The sequence below is a fragment of the Glycine max genome, chromosome 2 (genome assembly GCF_000004515.6).
Source record: "Glycine max cultivar Williams 82 chromosome 2, Glycine_max_v4.0, whole genome shotgun sequence".
Taxonomy (NCBI): Eukaryota; Viridiplantae; Streptophyta; class Magnoliopsida; order Fabales; family Fabaceae; genus Glycine; species Glycine max.
The window spans coordinates 36,374,398-36,388,714 of record NC_016089.4 but is presented as its reverse complement, the minus strand read 5'-3'; the positions used below and the strand labels follow the sequence as shown (position 1 = coordinate 36,388,714).

Here is a 14,317-nt window from a genome sequence, read left to right as displayed (position 1 = left end):
GCGGACACTGGAAGATGGTGGTCATCCTGCCCAAGGAACACCTAGTTGTCTGGTTTTGTTCATTGCATAACAGGCCAGACAACTACCTTAAGGATATTATTAACATGTTAGTGTTCTTTTCAATATATTTGCATTGAAATACCTCAATGTACAACATCATTTTTTAATTGTTACTCATCTGGAACAGTGCTTTAAAAGGTCTTGATGATGCTCCACAGCCTAAATCAAAGGCTCCTGTTAGGTGGATTGTCGTCAAGGTACGTCATTTACATATAACTTCCACTTGTATATATTTCTTTATGTGTCTGTACACTAGTTGTTTAATTAATATCCAAATTTCATTATGTATTTAGTGTAATAGACAAAAAGGAAGTACTGAGTGCGGCTACTATGTGATGCATTGGATGTCCACCATCATTTTAGGAACTTTTAGGAATAATTGGGAAGTGGTAAGTTTATTTCAAACAAAATCGATTTTTTTATAATTTGTATTACATTATTAACTTATTATGATTTATTTCATCATGCAGTATTTTAACGATCCTAGACCATTGGAGCCAGAGGGATTAAAGGCATTACGGATCTAGTGGGCACAGTTTTATCTCCGAGTTAGAGATCAGACCTAGGATTTAGGGACATTATCTTTAGCTTAGTTTACTTTGATTTAACATTTTTGACATTTTCTATGTAATATGAACATTGAATTCATTGATGATTGTTCTTTATGATAAATCAATTATTTGATGTTTATTATCATTAAAACTGCTTGAAAGCATAATAAAATGTTTATTTGCTGTGAATTGGGCTTGAAATTGCATTTTACAGGTACAATTTTGGGTTTATTGTAAAAACATAAAGTATATATAAAAAGATACTTGAAAACAACATCGGTTATTAACAAAAACCGATGTTAATATGGTAAACAACATCGGTTATTTTCAAAAACCGATGTCAACATGAACCTTAACATCGGTCATACAGAAAACCGATGTTAACTTTTGTACATTAACATCGGTTATTCATACATAACCGATGTTACCATTTCTATATTAACATCAGTTATTTACACATAACCGATGTTAATGTGCATAAGTTAACATCGGTTATCTATACATAACCGATGTTAATGAACAAAAGTTAACATCGGTTTTCTATAAATAACCGATGTTAACTTTGTACATTAACATTGATTTTCTATGAATAGTCGGTGTTATATACAAAGACGTACAACAAATAAGTATATGCATCATCAATGTTGACATCGGTTTTCTACTGCAACCGATGTTATATTACATTAACATTGGTTATTCGAGAGAACCGATGTCAATATATAACATTAACATCGGTTTTACTACAAAACCGATGTTAACTTTCGTCATGCATACACTTTTTTTGCTATAGTTCATTGTGTTTAACATCGGTTATTTAGAAAACCGATGTTATCATATTTATGTTAACATCGATTTTTCAAAACCGATGTTAACGATGATACATTCAACATCGTCACTTTCAACATCGGTTTTAGAGCCGATGTAGAATGCCCTAAATAACCGATGTTGAAAGTATAATTTCTAATAGTGAGAGAAGCCAAAAGTATGAATGAATGGAAAAGTTATGTTGGTACTACGTTTAGGGGAATGAAAAAACTGAAGCGTGGTTCTTGCGTGCTTAACCTTCATAGGTCTCCTATGGTGGGAAGATGTTTTTTAGCCATATGGTTAAAATGAAGGGCTAGATAGGAAGGGTGCACCACAGGAAGAAAGTAGCATATAATTATTTTTTAATAAATAAAATTACAACTATAAACTTCAAAATATAGCCACCACCAAACTTCAAAATACAGCCACCACCAAACTTCAAAATATAATTATTTAGGCTTTCATTTAAGTTCTTAAATTAACTATTTTTCTCATTTTGATTCCTAAATTTATGTTAATATTATCATTTAAATTCTTAAATTAAAGACCAAAATGAGAAAAATAGTAATTTGAGGGACTTATTGTGAGTTTTTCTTAGTTTCATAGACTAAAATGACTTTAAAATACAAATTCAGTGACTAAATTGATCGTTTGCTAAATTGATACAAAAATTTTCATAGATTTGAAAAAGTTTTACAAAAATAAATAAAAAAAGGCATTAAACAAGCCATGAAGATAGCATATAATTGCTTTTTTTAATAAAATTACAAATATAAACTTCAAAATAAAGCCACCGCCAAACGAAAACATCACTGGATCAAAAATTGATACCAAAATATCTTTAGATATGAGAAACTAATATAAAATAAAAAATGAAAAGGCACGAAATAAACCTTGAAGACACATATATCTAAATCAAAACCCAAAAAATAAAGTGAAAGAAGCTTCAAATTTTGTCTTTGGGACTGAGGTTGCGCAACGTTTGAATTCCAGTGTGAAGCCCACCACTACCACTAAATCCCACCGCGAAATCCACTAAACCACATCATGAAACACATTGTGAAACTCAACATGAACCCCACTGCAAACACAACGAGAACTCCACTAAAAACCATGGCGAGAACCGCAAACCCCACGTCGTGAACTACATTGTAAATTGTTGTGAACCCCACCATGAACCACATTGTAAAGCACTATGAACCCATCATAAAATTGCTTCAAAGTCAAAAGTTTTGAATCTGAACCCACAAAAAATAAGGATATTTTTTTCTCTATGAAAGAATTGAAATTGAATGGTCAAAGAAAGAGAGGCATTGGAAGAAAGAATCGAGATTTTGAGTCATGACGTGGAGAGTGAAAATTTAGGAAACATCGCTATAGTCCACGTGTAATTATATTTGTATTATTTTTAATAAAAATATTATATGGTGTTTTCCCCATCTGAAGCTCCCTCGTCTGTCTAGTCCTTCATTTTAATTGCACGACTCATGTAATACCCCATATTAATAAAAATAAATGTTTTTCTGTGTCAGTGTTTTATTTAAGTTGCTCTATGTGAGTGATGTGCATTTTTTATTAATAATTAAATTAATTTTGTTGTGTGTGAGTGAGATATGAGCCCCTAAGGCTCAAGGAAGCCCAAACCACCCTTAGAGTCCAAAAGCCTTCTTATCCCCCCCCCCCCCCGTCACACATCAGAATTTTGAATAGAGGAAAGAGGAGAAAAGAGGAAGAGGGAAGAAAGGCTAGAGGAAGAAGGAGAGCAAGACCCATACTCCCTAACTCATCCTTGTTGCTATAGGACCCTTGGTGAGTGTTTCTTAACCATTTTCTTCTCTTTCATCTTGTGATTGTTGAAGAATGATGGTGAAATTGGGAAGTTTGGGTTTAAAACCATAACAATGGAAAATTTGGGATTTCCCATGGATTTGCACGTGTTGAAAGTTGTAGGTTGTTGATTTGGTGATTAGAAGCATGTAGCTTTATTTTTTATTCACCCTTGTTGCTTGGGTTTGTTTGGAAGGCTGAAAATTGCCACTGATAGTAGATCTCGTGAAAATCATTATTTACCGAATTATGTTGCACGTTGAGCGAGAAAACCTCCTTGGGAAGGTAGTGCGTCTACACGCTGAGTGAGCATGCCTTGGCTTAGCGAGTAGACATTGTGCACTGAGCAAGCAGTTACTCGCAGAGCAAATAGGAATTGAGAATTTAATTAGCTTCGTAGAGAAGTTTCGCGCTGAGCAAGCAAGCCTCCTTAGGAAGGTAGTTGCGTATGCGCATTGAGCAAGCATGTCTCGACTTAGCAAGCGGGCATTGCATATCTATGAAGCACCAACACCAACACGAACACCGGACACGACACGGACACGGACACGTGGACACCTGAAATGTTGAAAATGTAGGACACGAACACGGCTATATATATAATTAAATAAAATAAAATTACATAAAATTAAATATGAGCGATATGCATAAAAGATCTAAATTGAAAATCAAGATTTATATATTCATCATCATCTCAAAAGAACTTTTCCTATGATAATGAGTCACAAAAAATACTAAGAGACCTCATTATACAATTTGTACGCTTTGTTTTTTTACAAAAAAAAATTATAAAGCAAGATGATGAATTAGCAACTTCAAGTCTTCAAGAATTCCACAAACTAGCAATCATCATTGAAAAAGACACCCTCTAACTCTGGTTCATCTAAAGACAAACTAGCAATTTCAAGAATACCACAATCATCAAGTGACCCAAAATCATCTCCAGCTACATCCCACATTTTAGTTTCCTCTTGATAATATTGTGGAGTATTCCTTGAGAGAAGTCGTAGGTTGCTATGAACAAATACTAAATCTTCAGCTCTATGTGGTGTCATCTTGTTTCTCTATAAAGAATGGATAAATGAATATGTACTCCAATTCCTTTCACAACAAGAAGATGAACAAGGTTGCGCAAGTAGCTTAAGGGCAATCTTTTGAAGTATTGGAGCATTAATGCCATGAACTAGCCACCAAGCTTTTGGATCCATTTGACATCTATCATTTAAAGAATCAAATTCATCAAAACCTTTTCTTCCATCCAAGAAGTTGGCAAACTCAATATTCACTTTCCTCCTTACATCCACATCAAGAAAGAACCTCTTGAAGCATTTTAATCTTTCACGAGTGAGTTCCATGTCTTGATGTGGAGGAACTCGATTAGAATCTTCACTTAACCATTCATGACTATAATATCTACAATTAAAAAGAAATATATACATGATTAAAATTTATGTAATTCTAAAAAAAATGTATGTAAAAAAGTATAGAGTCAATTACCTAGGATTTAAAGAATGAGCTAAACAATGGAGAGGAGTGCTACTCTTAGTCCAACGGTCAATTAATATGGAGTGCACTACCTCATAAAAAGGTTGATCCTTCACTCTCCTCCTTTCTTTCATATTGATATATGGCATTCTTCACCTTTTCAATCATTGAATCCCACATCTCATATACTAGATGGAGAGATGAAGCTTCTGTATCTGTTCTTCTAAGAACATCATAGATAGGGCTAGTGAAAGAAAGAATATAATCAACCTTATCCCACCATTTATCATCCAACAAAGTATCTTTCACAAATTTAGCCTTTGCAACATCATCTTCCTTATAAGAAGACCATTGGTCACTAATGACCATCTCTTGGAGTCCTTTCTTCAATTGCTTGAATCTCTTGAGCATTACAATAGTGGAGGCAAATATTGTTGGAGCAATGGATAACAATTTCAATGAATTGAATGAATTGAAAATTGATAGTCTCATAGAGTGACTCATGACAAAGTTTTTCACAAACATCGCATCATCCGCAATTTAGGTGATCCAAGAACATTATTCATAAGCAACATTATTTTTTTTCTGTATTATTGGCTGCACATATGTTCTTCAAAGCAAGATTTAATGTATGGACAACACATGGAGTCCAATAAATGGAAGGAAACTCAACCTCAATTATTAAACCTGTTGCTTTACAAACGGCTGCATTATCCGTCACAATTTGCACAACATTTGAGTGCGCAACCTCCATAATTACCTCCCTCATATGTTTGGCAATGAAATCCTTGTCTTTGATCTCATTTGAACAATCAATGGCCTTTAAAAACATAGGTCCACTCTCTGTGACAACCATGAAATTAATAAGAGATCTTCTTTGCGGGTCACTCCATCCATCACTAACAATGCTCACACCCTTCTGGCTCCATGCATTTTTAATTGGTTGTAACAAATTCTCCACATGTCTTCTCTCGTTTTGAAATAATGTTGTCCTTAATTTATTATAACCTGGAGGTTGGTAACCACTGATCTGATTGTTGGCAGCATAGGCAAATGCCTTCCTATAATGAGGATTTCTTGCTAAATGAAAAGGCAGCCCCGAAGAGTAAAACATCCTAGAAATTTCATGATCAAGTGTCTCTTTAGCTGGCAAATTAAAGGCATTTTCTACAAATGATGTCTTTCTCTTTTTTGGATCAACACCAAGAGTGTTTGTATCCATTTGGTGTTGAGTAGAAACCGGAGGCAATGACAATGATTTTGTTTTTGACCTCTCCACCCTCAATGTAGCCTCATTGTCTATCTTCTTCAAATCTATAAGTTTGGCAACTGTTACCTTTTGACAAACTCTAACTTCCTTTCCTGTCATCTTCAACAAGTGTGCCCTCACTCTAGTGTAAGACCCATTGAAGGTAAAATCACAAATATTGCATTTTATCTCATAATTTCCACCACCAGCTACACTTTTTATCTTTGTAACATAGGTCCATAAAGGTTTGGTATCATCATCTTGTTCTTTAGCTTGACTAGGACTAGAAGCACTCATCTCTACAACAATTTAAAAAAAATAAAAAATGAATGTAAAAAATTTCTATATAAAAAACAAACAACAAAAAGCAATTTGTAATCAATGTTGACCGGGAATGTGAAAATAAATACGTTCCAAAAACATGTACATGACAAATACATAACAAATTTATCTCCAGCTTAACTAAAAAGAATAATAAACATTTAGAAGCCCCTCGTGCTGCATAGTTCATGTATGGTTTGTTTGAAATTTGAAATAAGATGGATAAATAATTAAATAGTGAAGTTGACTATTTCACAGCAAAAAAGGTAAATGCATTTAGAAGCTCCTCGACATTGGCGTATGTAGCAGTGATCATATTCTAATGAATAAGTCTTTGTAAAGTGGTATGTGTGTGTGAGAGAGAGAGAGAAAACAGCCTTTACAATAAAATAAAGTGGGACACTTTAAAGGCCTACGTGCTTTTTACAATGAGAAGTTGTTTTTTACAATAAAATAAAGGTAAATGTGTTTAGAAGGGAAAAGTGGTATGTGTGTGTGTGAGAGAGAGAAAACAGCCTTTACAATAAAATAAAGTGGGATACTTTAAAGGCCTACGTGATTTTTACAATGAGAAGTTGCTTTTTACAATAAAATAAAAAAATGGAGAAACATGTAATACCCAGCGGATAACAGCCAAAGAGAGAGAATGTGTAAATGTTTAAAGAATAAAGTGGAACACCACAGTCCACACTAAACGAAGGAAAACCAGAGGCATCAGGCAGCAAGAAAAGAAAAACCAGAGAAGAAATAGGAAGCAAAGCTTACCTGCGCGGGGAAGGAAACGAATGCGGCAATGGAGGCGCTTGCGGGAACAAGAAGGAGAAGACACAAAATGGCAGAAGAGGTATTTTTTTGGTAAGCATTTTAAAATAAATAATAAAGAAACCTAAGGCTCTTAATGGGCCGCGACGCGCATGTCTACATGGTGGGCCGCGTCCAACCAGAGGTGTCTTCCTGTTCAACCGCGTCCGGTGACGGCGGAGGCGATGGACACTGCGTCGCACCGGAGTCGTACGCGCATGCATGGCCGGTGCGAGTCTGACGCGGGACATGCCGGTGATGAGCCGCGTCCGTGCTTCATAGTTGCATATTGAGTGAACATATAACATGAATTTCAAGTTAGCTAAGCTAAGTGAGAATTATACTAGTTGAGCGAGATAGGGTTCACAAAACCAGTGCAAGACTCCTATACTTAGTCGCTAGGTGCCATTTAGGCGTGCTAAGCGTCTCAGTCTGCTCACTAAGCGAAAAAGGCATTGCTAAACGAGAGACCCCTGGAACAACATATTATACATGAACCAAATTCCATTCTTTCAACTTATAATTGAGTTTTAAATTATTCTTTGAGGACTGTATATGCATAAATACATGAATGCTACATGATCTCCATAGGGAAAGAGGTAAGTAACCCCTCCGGACTCTTGGAAGACAATTTCTTTAAGTCAGAATACAAGACATGCAAAGACAAGTAATCAAGTTAAGAACACTTTCTTTAGAGGTAGGTGAGACCCCTTCTAGCACTTCTTACCCTATAAAGGTGGAGTGTAATTCCTTGGGCCGAAGGAATATAATACGAGGCCAAGGCATAAAAGGAAAAGGACACCTTTCAATATATTGAGCTCAATAGATGTTGTAGGATGGAAGAATTTCATGAAAGTCAATCTAAGAAATATAAAGTTAATGATAAATCCCATTATAATCATGGTTGATTAAGAAGTTGTATGTGATCTTACTTTATAATAATTATTTGACATTTATAATGTCATATTGCATGTTTTGCATGTTTTAACACTCACTGGCATCTTGTCTCATTATTTTAGTGTTTATGTTACAGATTGAATAGGTTGAAGAAGGTCAAAAGGAAGCCTTAAAGACAATATATTTTGTTATTGATGTCTTTTAGACTAGTGTCTTTGGAATACTTGATTAGATACATATTTACTTATATGTTTTGATGTAGTATTCCCTTATGGGGTCAGCTATACTTTGCGTATGATGTAATTACTTAAGCATGATGTAGACTTTCTTGACTCTTGAATTCTTGAGTAATGATATCATTTGTATTAGGGTGTTACAACTCAAAATTATCTTCCCACAGTGTGAGACCTGAAGGTTACACTTGCTAGAACCCATCTTGGAAGAGAGAGGGTAGTTTGTGTCTGTTTAACTTTTTGTGTAGATGTTCTTCTTTCAAACTTATCCTTTATTTGATACACATTTTTTTGACAATCAAACAATGAGGGGCAAATATGTATTAGGAAATATATACACCAAAAGAAGACATCACTTGTATACATTGTGTTTTCCTTGAAGAAACTAAATCATTCCATTTTATTTATGAGTAAATGGTAAAAGAATCAGGGATTTCATGATGATCTTTAAGACTAGTGTAACATGTTGCTTCCTAAGCAAGAGATTGGCCACAACATTTGCTTGTCTTTTGACAAACTCTACTAAAATGTTTGGATAAGATGAGAGAAAGTTCCTACACTAAGAGATGATCGACCCCTGCTTTAGACTTATTTAATGGAACATTCTTTAGCTTACCAACCACTAACTAACTGTCTAACTAAAAAACCACTTGAATCAAACCGAGGCTAGTTGTCTAGTGAAGTGTTTGAAGAAGACCCATTGCCTCACCTTTTGGAACATGTAGGCAAGGTTCCTTCCACAAAGTTCTTATAGACACAAAGACTCCGTGTGCACTATGACAACACATGCTCCAACTTGTGGTACTAATTTGTCTGCAAAATGCATCATCTATGTTGCACTTAGTTAATGCCTCCAGAAGCGCCTTCCATTTGACCACATTAGTATCAATTAATTGAGCAACAGGTTTGACTCACATTGCATTGGAAGCATGTGATTCCTCAAGAGATTGTCTAGCCATACGAACTAGCTACTAGGAGGAATTACTATTGTTCTCCCAAAGCTTCTCATTCCTTCCCTTCCACAAACTACAAATGACAGTACCCACCAAGGCTTATTGCAACATGGTTAAATTTTTAAACAAGGAAAAAATGACATCCTTAGTAAATGACAATTTTCCAATAGTGCATTGATCATGTGCCATAAACATGTCTCCTTCCAACACAATTGACTTTTTCATAGGTAAAGAACAAGTGCCACGTATTTTTGATCCCTCCTCAAAATGGACACAATTTGAGGGACAATCAATACCTTTGTGTCTAAGCCTCAGACGTGTGGGAATGATATCATAACAAACCCTCCAAAGAAATAATTGTACCATCAGAGGAACTTTTGACCTCCAGATAAAGGACCATTCCTCATTAAGATGCAATTGTCTATCATCAAGAATTTTCTCCTTAACAATTCTATTTGCACTCTTAATAGAATACAACCCGTTGATTTCTGAAGCCCAAATCCTTGTATACAGAGGCATTTGCATCACTTTGGTCGCATATTCCTCATTCAAGATGACATAAAACCATATGCTCATTCCAGGCTCTTTCTCCCTTACTTCATGAGATCTATAATAGTAAGGTGCTTAATGTAACACCCTGAAATGTTATTAATTATAAATATATGTTTGATTGTATTTATTGTGTTGTTTGACTCTATGATAGACTTGAATAAGTTGATAGTATGAGATTTTAGATTTTACCAAAACCTAGTTCAATGAAATCGTGATACCGGATTCGTTAACCGTTGGATCATTTTCAAATTTTGTTTGGATATCCCTAAGATATGTTTCTATAGTCTGACCGTTGGGATATTGAAAATAATAAATTTTGGTCTCCCGCTAAGCGAGAAAGGCGCGCTAAGCACAATTCCAATCGAGGGGAATTGCGCTGAGCGGCCCAAAGCTGCGCTAAGCCCAATTCCAACCGAGAGGAAGTGCGCTGAGTGCCTAGAGGGTGCACTAAGTGAGCCCTAGTGTAGAGGGGGTTGCGCTAAGCCTAAATCCTTGCGCTAAGCGCAAGAAGTGGACTTCAGCTTAGCGCGACAGGCCCGCTAAGCGAAAGTTGTAGGTTATAAATATGTCCTTAGCATGAAAAACATGATTTTCACTCTCCTTTTGATGAGGACACAACTAAGGACAAGGATCATGAAGCACTTGAAGGGCCCATGACCAGAGGCATACTTAAAAAGGCCCAACACAGTGATGAGGACACAACTAAGGGCAAGGACCATGAAGCACTTGAAGGGCCCATGACCAGAGGCAGACTTAAACTGGCCCAACACGTCATAGAGACAAGGCTGGTCATTTGTATAGCTGTCATTGATGATGATTGAAGGCCTAGGTTTCCATAATTTTTAATTTTATTTTATTATTATTTAATTATTGCAATTAAATAAATAAATTGGTGGTTGTGACTAAAACCCATGTCTATTATAGATTTTATTTTATTATTATTATTCGTCAAAATGAATGAAGGCACTTTTGGCATTCTTTTCAAATATGTGAGAAAGCTTATCTCAAGGTTCCTATTAAACCAAATTCTGACTTATCAAGGTTGATTCCTTGTAGCGTCACCGTGACTTATCTTCCATCTCTGGAAGTGGTATCCCTCTATGTCAACAATCCTTTATCAAACGTTCCGCCCCGTAAGATTCACATCACTTTTCTCCCAAAAACATCTCCCAAACCCTAAAACCTTATTTTCCACCACCCAAGACCACACCGGTGGCCACCGTGAGCCGTCGTTGCTTGCCATTTGACCCCCACACCAAGAGGAACACTTTAATCGAAGCGGAATCCTCAGAATCCTCCTCGAAGATTCGATGGAGAAAATCTCTCAATCCTCCATTTCAAAGTTTCTCTGAGGCAACCTTGACTTCTAAGCCTTCTCCTAACTAGTTTGAGTTCCTCTTAGTGTCTCTTATGTGTTGGGTACTGTAATAGGGTGTTTTTACACTTCCTTTGAAAAACCCTAGAGAATGAGACATTGTAAAAGTTATCTTTTTATAACCTTGAGGTTATTTTTGTGGCATTCACTGAACCCCGATCACATTGGCGTGATTGGAATTTTAAAAAGATATTTCTTTTCTATAGAACCCGAAATACCCCTCAGTCCCTTATGTTTGACAGTGGTATTTGACCCCGAATGTTACCTTTGACCTTGTTTTTGAAATCCATACTAAATTCCTTTCGTTTTGGAATAATAGAGACTTGTGTTGGACCGACAAGCACGAACGAGAAGAGACCTAAGTGACGCAAAGAGGAACTGGCAGAGAGCTCACGATAGGTGAGGGGAGTTATTATAAAATTTACTATTTTGACACCATAGTTAGGGTCAAGGAACCTAGGTATGAGAATATCTGTTTGTCCCTGTTGCATGCTGATTTCCTTTCAAGAAAAACTATGTTTTTAACGAATAGGATGTGATATATCTATTGTTGATGAATAACATTATTGTTTATTAAACTTGTGTATTTTGAAGACCTGGGGAGTGTGAACCTCAGGCATGGAAAATATATTTATATGTGGAATGCGACTCATTGTCGATGTTGCTATTGGTGACTTTAATTGATATGTGGTTATGTTGATATTTACGATGATATTGATTTGAGATGACGTTGTTAATGATGATCATGTCAACATGAATTGATGTTATTATTCATGGTTGTGTCAATATGGAATGAGGTTGTTGTGGTTATTGGTGTTGTCATTGAAATGGAATGTTGATGATGTTGGAAATGCATTGACAAGTGCATGTTGTGTATGTTGGTGGGGGGCGGAGTGCACTGACCTTGTCGGATGGCCCATTCGTGGGGGACAAACGTGGTTAAAGAATATAAGCATTCGATGTGGGGATGCTTAGGCGCTTTAATTGGTCCATGGTCTTTGGTACTTGCTTTTGGCCACGTTCATACGTCATATGTTGTGTATGTTCATGGAGGGGGTGCCCATGTTTCATACCTCATATGACACGGGAAATAGTATAAACTGTGGCAGTATGTACTTTGTACTAGGGGGTATGTCACCTGGTAGGAAACTCCTTGTGGCCCCAGGTTGATCACCTAGGGGGGGTGAAGTTATGGTGCATGACTGGGTGGCCTCAACAAATACTGCATGGTTTCCTAAGTGAGGTGTCGTGTGGACACGCTTAGGGTTATTTCCTTAGTATTGGATACGGTACGTACCGCATTGCATCTAAAAGTTGAGGTCAGATGCATGCATCATTTTGTGCAGTCTTGATTGGATCCATGGATGGATGATGTGTAATTGTTGAATAATTATGATGAGTAATTGTTAAATATGGATGATCAGTAATTGTTGAATATGGACAATGAACAATTGTTGCATGTGAGCGTTGAATAATGAATGTTGTGTAAGCTCATGATATTTGCTTATGCTTTCTTTCTAATTATGATTATTTGGATTTAACATTGGATCATTTTATAATGAACTCACCCTTGCAATTTTGTATCGTGTGGTTGATACCTGTGATGATCACGAACCTTGTTCGTGGGAGCAAAATGACAACAGTAGGGTACAGGGATGAGATTCTGTTGAGGAGCCGCCAAGCTGATGTGATGACGTTGGGAATATTTTGGGGAGAGAGTTGTGTTTTGTTAATCAACTCCTCCATAGTGGTTCATGATTTCTTTTGTTGGATTAAGGATGTAAGTCACAGATTTAATTATATCTATGAATTGGTTTAATCTTCATTATGTCTATGATGTGTATTGAACTACTATATTAATATTCATATATTCGATTAAACATTGATGCGTGTTTGGGGACACACACACACACACACACACACACACACACACACACACACATATATTTGTGAAATTCAAATTGACTATGATTTTCATAAGCAAAAATAATGGAGTTTTCATAAAAGAAAGAAAAAGAATTTAATTTCATGAGTTATTACAGTGGTGATATCGTAGCAACGAGGCAGGTCGTTACATTAGTGGTATCAGAGCAAGTCGAACCTTTCAGCCAGTGAGTTATGAGTCTGCTATGTTTTTTTGTGCATTCTCTAGTTGCCTTGTTGATTGCTTGATGTTTGTTGGTTGCTGGTTGCTATTAGAACTTACTCACTTGTTGTGTTCCATGAGTTATAGAGATTTGATTGTTGTAGTCATATTGGATTTGTTTTTCTGATGTTTGCTATACCATGAGTTTCAATGTTGAGTCATTGGTTATCAGACTGACCATCTGTATAATTTGTGAAGGGCAATGGGATGATATGGCAAGCGATCAGAAAATACAAATGATGGAAAGTGGGTGTTAATGTATTGAGGCATCAATTCTCAAAAGTAACCAAGTAGGAACTTGTGATTTTGTGTGGTTATTTGTTTGTGTGTATTCCTTCCAAGTCTGACTCCCTGGTATGTATAGGGAGTGATGGCTGGACAGAATGATCGTGCAATAGCTGATGCCCTTCAAGCCTTAGCTCAGGCTATGGGGAATCCAAATAGGAGAGAAGCTGGTGGAGCTGTTGAGTACCAGGGGTTGGACCGCTTCCAACGAAACAACCCTTCTTCTTTTACTGGAGGATACAACCCTGATGGTGCTTAGAACTGGATGAGGGAAATTGAGAAAATTTTCTGAGTTATGGCATGTTCGGAGGGGCAAAAGGTTGCTTTTGGTGCACATACTTTAGTGGAAGAAGATGAGTATTGGTGGGAGAATACTCGCCAATGTCTAGAGGCTAAAGATCAAGATGTGACCTGGGATGTCTTCAAGAGGGTATTTTTGGAGAAATACCTTCTCAAGGATGTTAGGAACAAGAAAGAGATGGAGTTCTTGGAGCTCAAGCAGGGAAGTTTAAGGAGCTGGTGAGGTACTTTCCCCATTATCAAGGGAGGGATGGTGAAAGTTCCAAGTGTGTAAAGTTTCTGAGTAATTGTTGAATGTGGACAATGAACAATTGTTGGATGTGAGCGTTGAATAATGAATGTTATGTAAGCTCATAATGTTTGCTTATGCTTTCTTGCTAATTGTGATTATTTGGATTTAACATTGGTTCTTTTTATAATGAACTCACCCTTGCAATTTTGTATCATGTGGTTGATACCTGTGATGATCGCGAAC

The 14,317-nt window shown here is 36.5% G+C and overlaps 1 protein-coding gene across 1 annotated transcript; it reads right to left on the bottom strand.

Annotated features, from left to right (window-relative positions):
• Positions 1 to 5,304: 5,304 nt before the first annotated feature.
• LOC113000682 (uncharacterized) lies at positions 5,305 to 6,276 on the bottom strand. Its single transcript, XM_026127277.1, has one exon. It carries the CDS (start codon positions 6,274 to 6,276, stop codon positions 5,305 to 5,307), a length of 972 nt encoding a protein of 323 aa, XP_025983062.1.
• Positions 6,277 to 14,317: the final 8,041 nt, after the last annotated feature.

Bases quoted from the DNA above. Each gene is read 5' to 3' on its own strand.
- LOC113000682 (XM_026127277.1), bottom strand. From the start codon at position 6,276: ATGAGTGCTTCTAGTCCTAGTCAAGCTAAAGAACAAGATGATGATACC.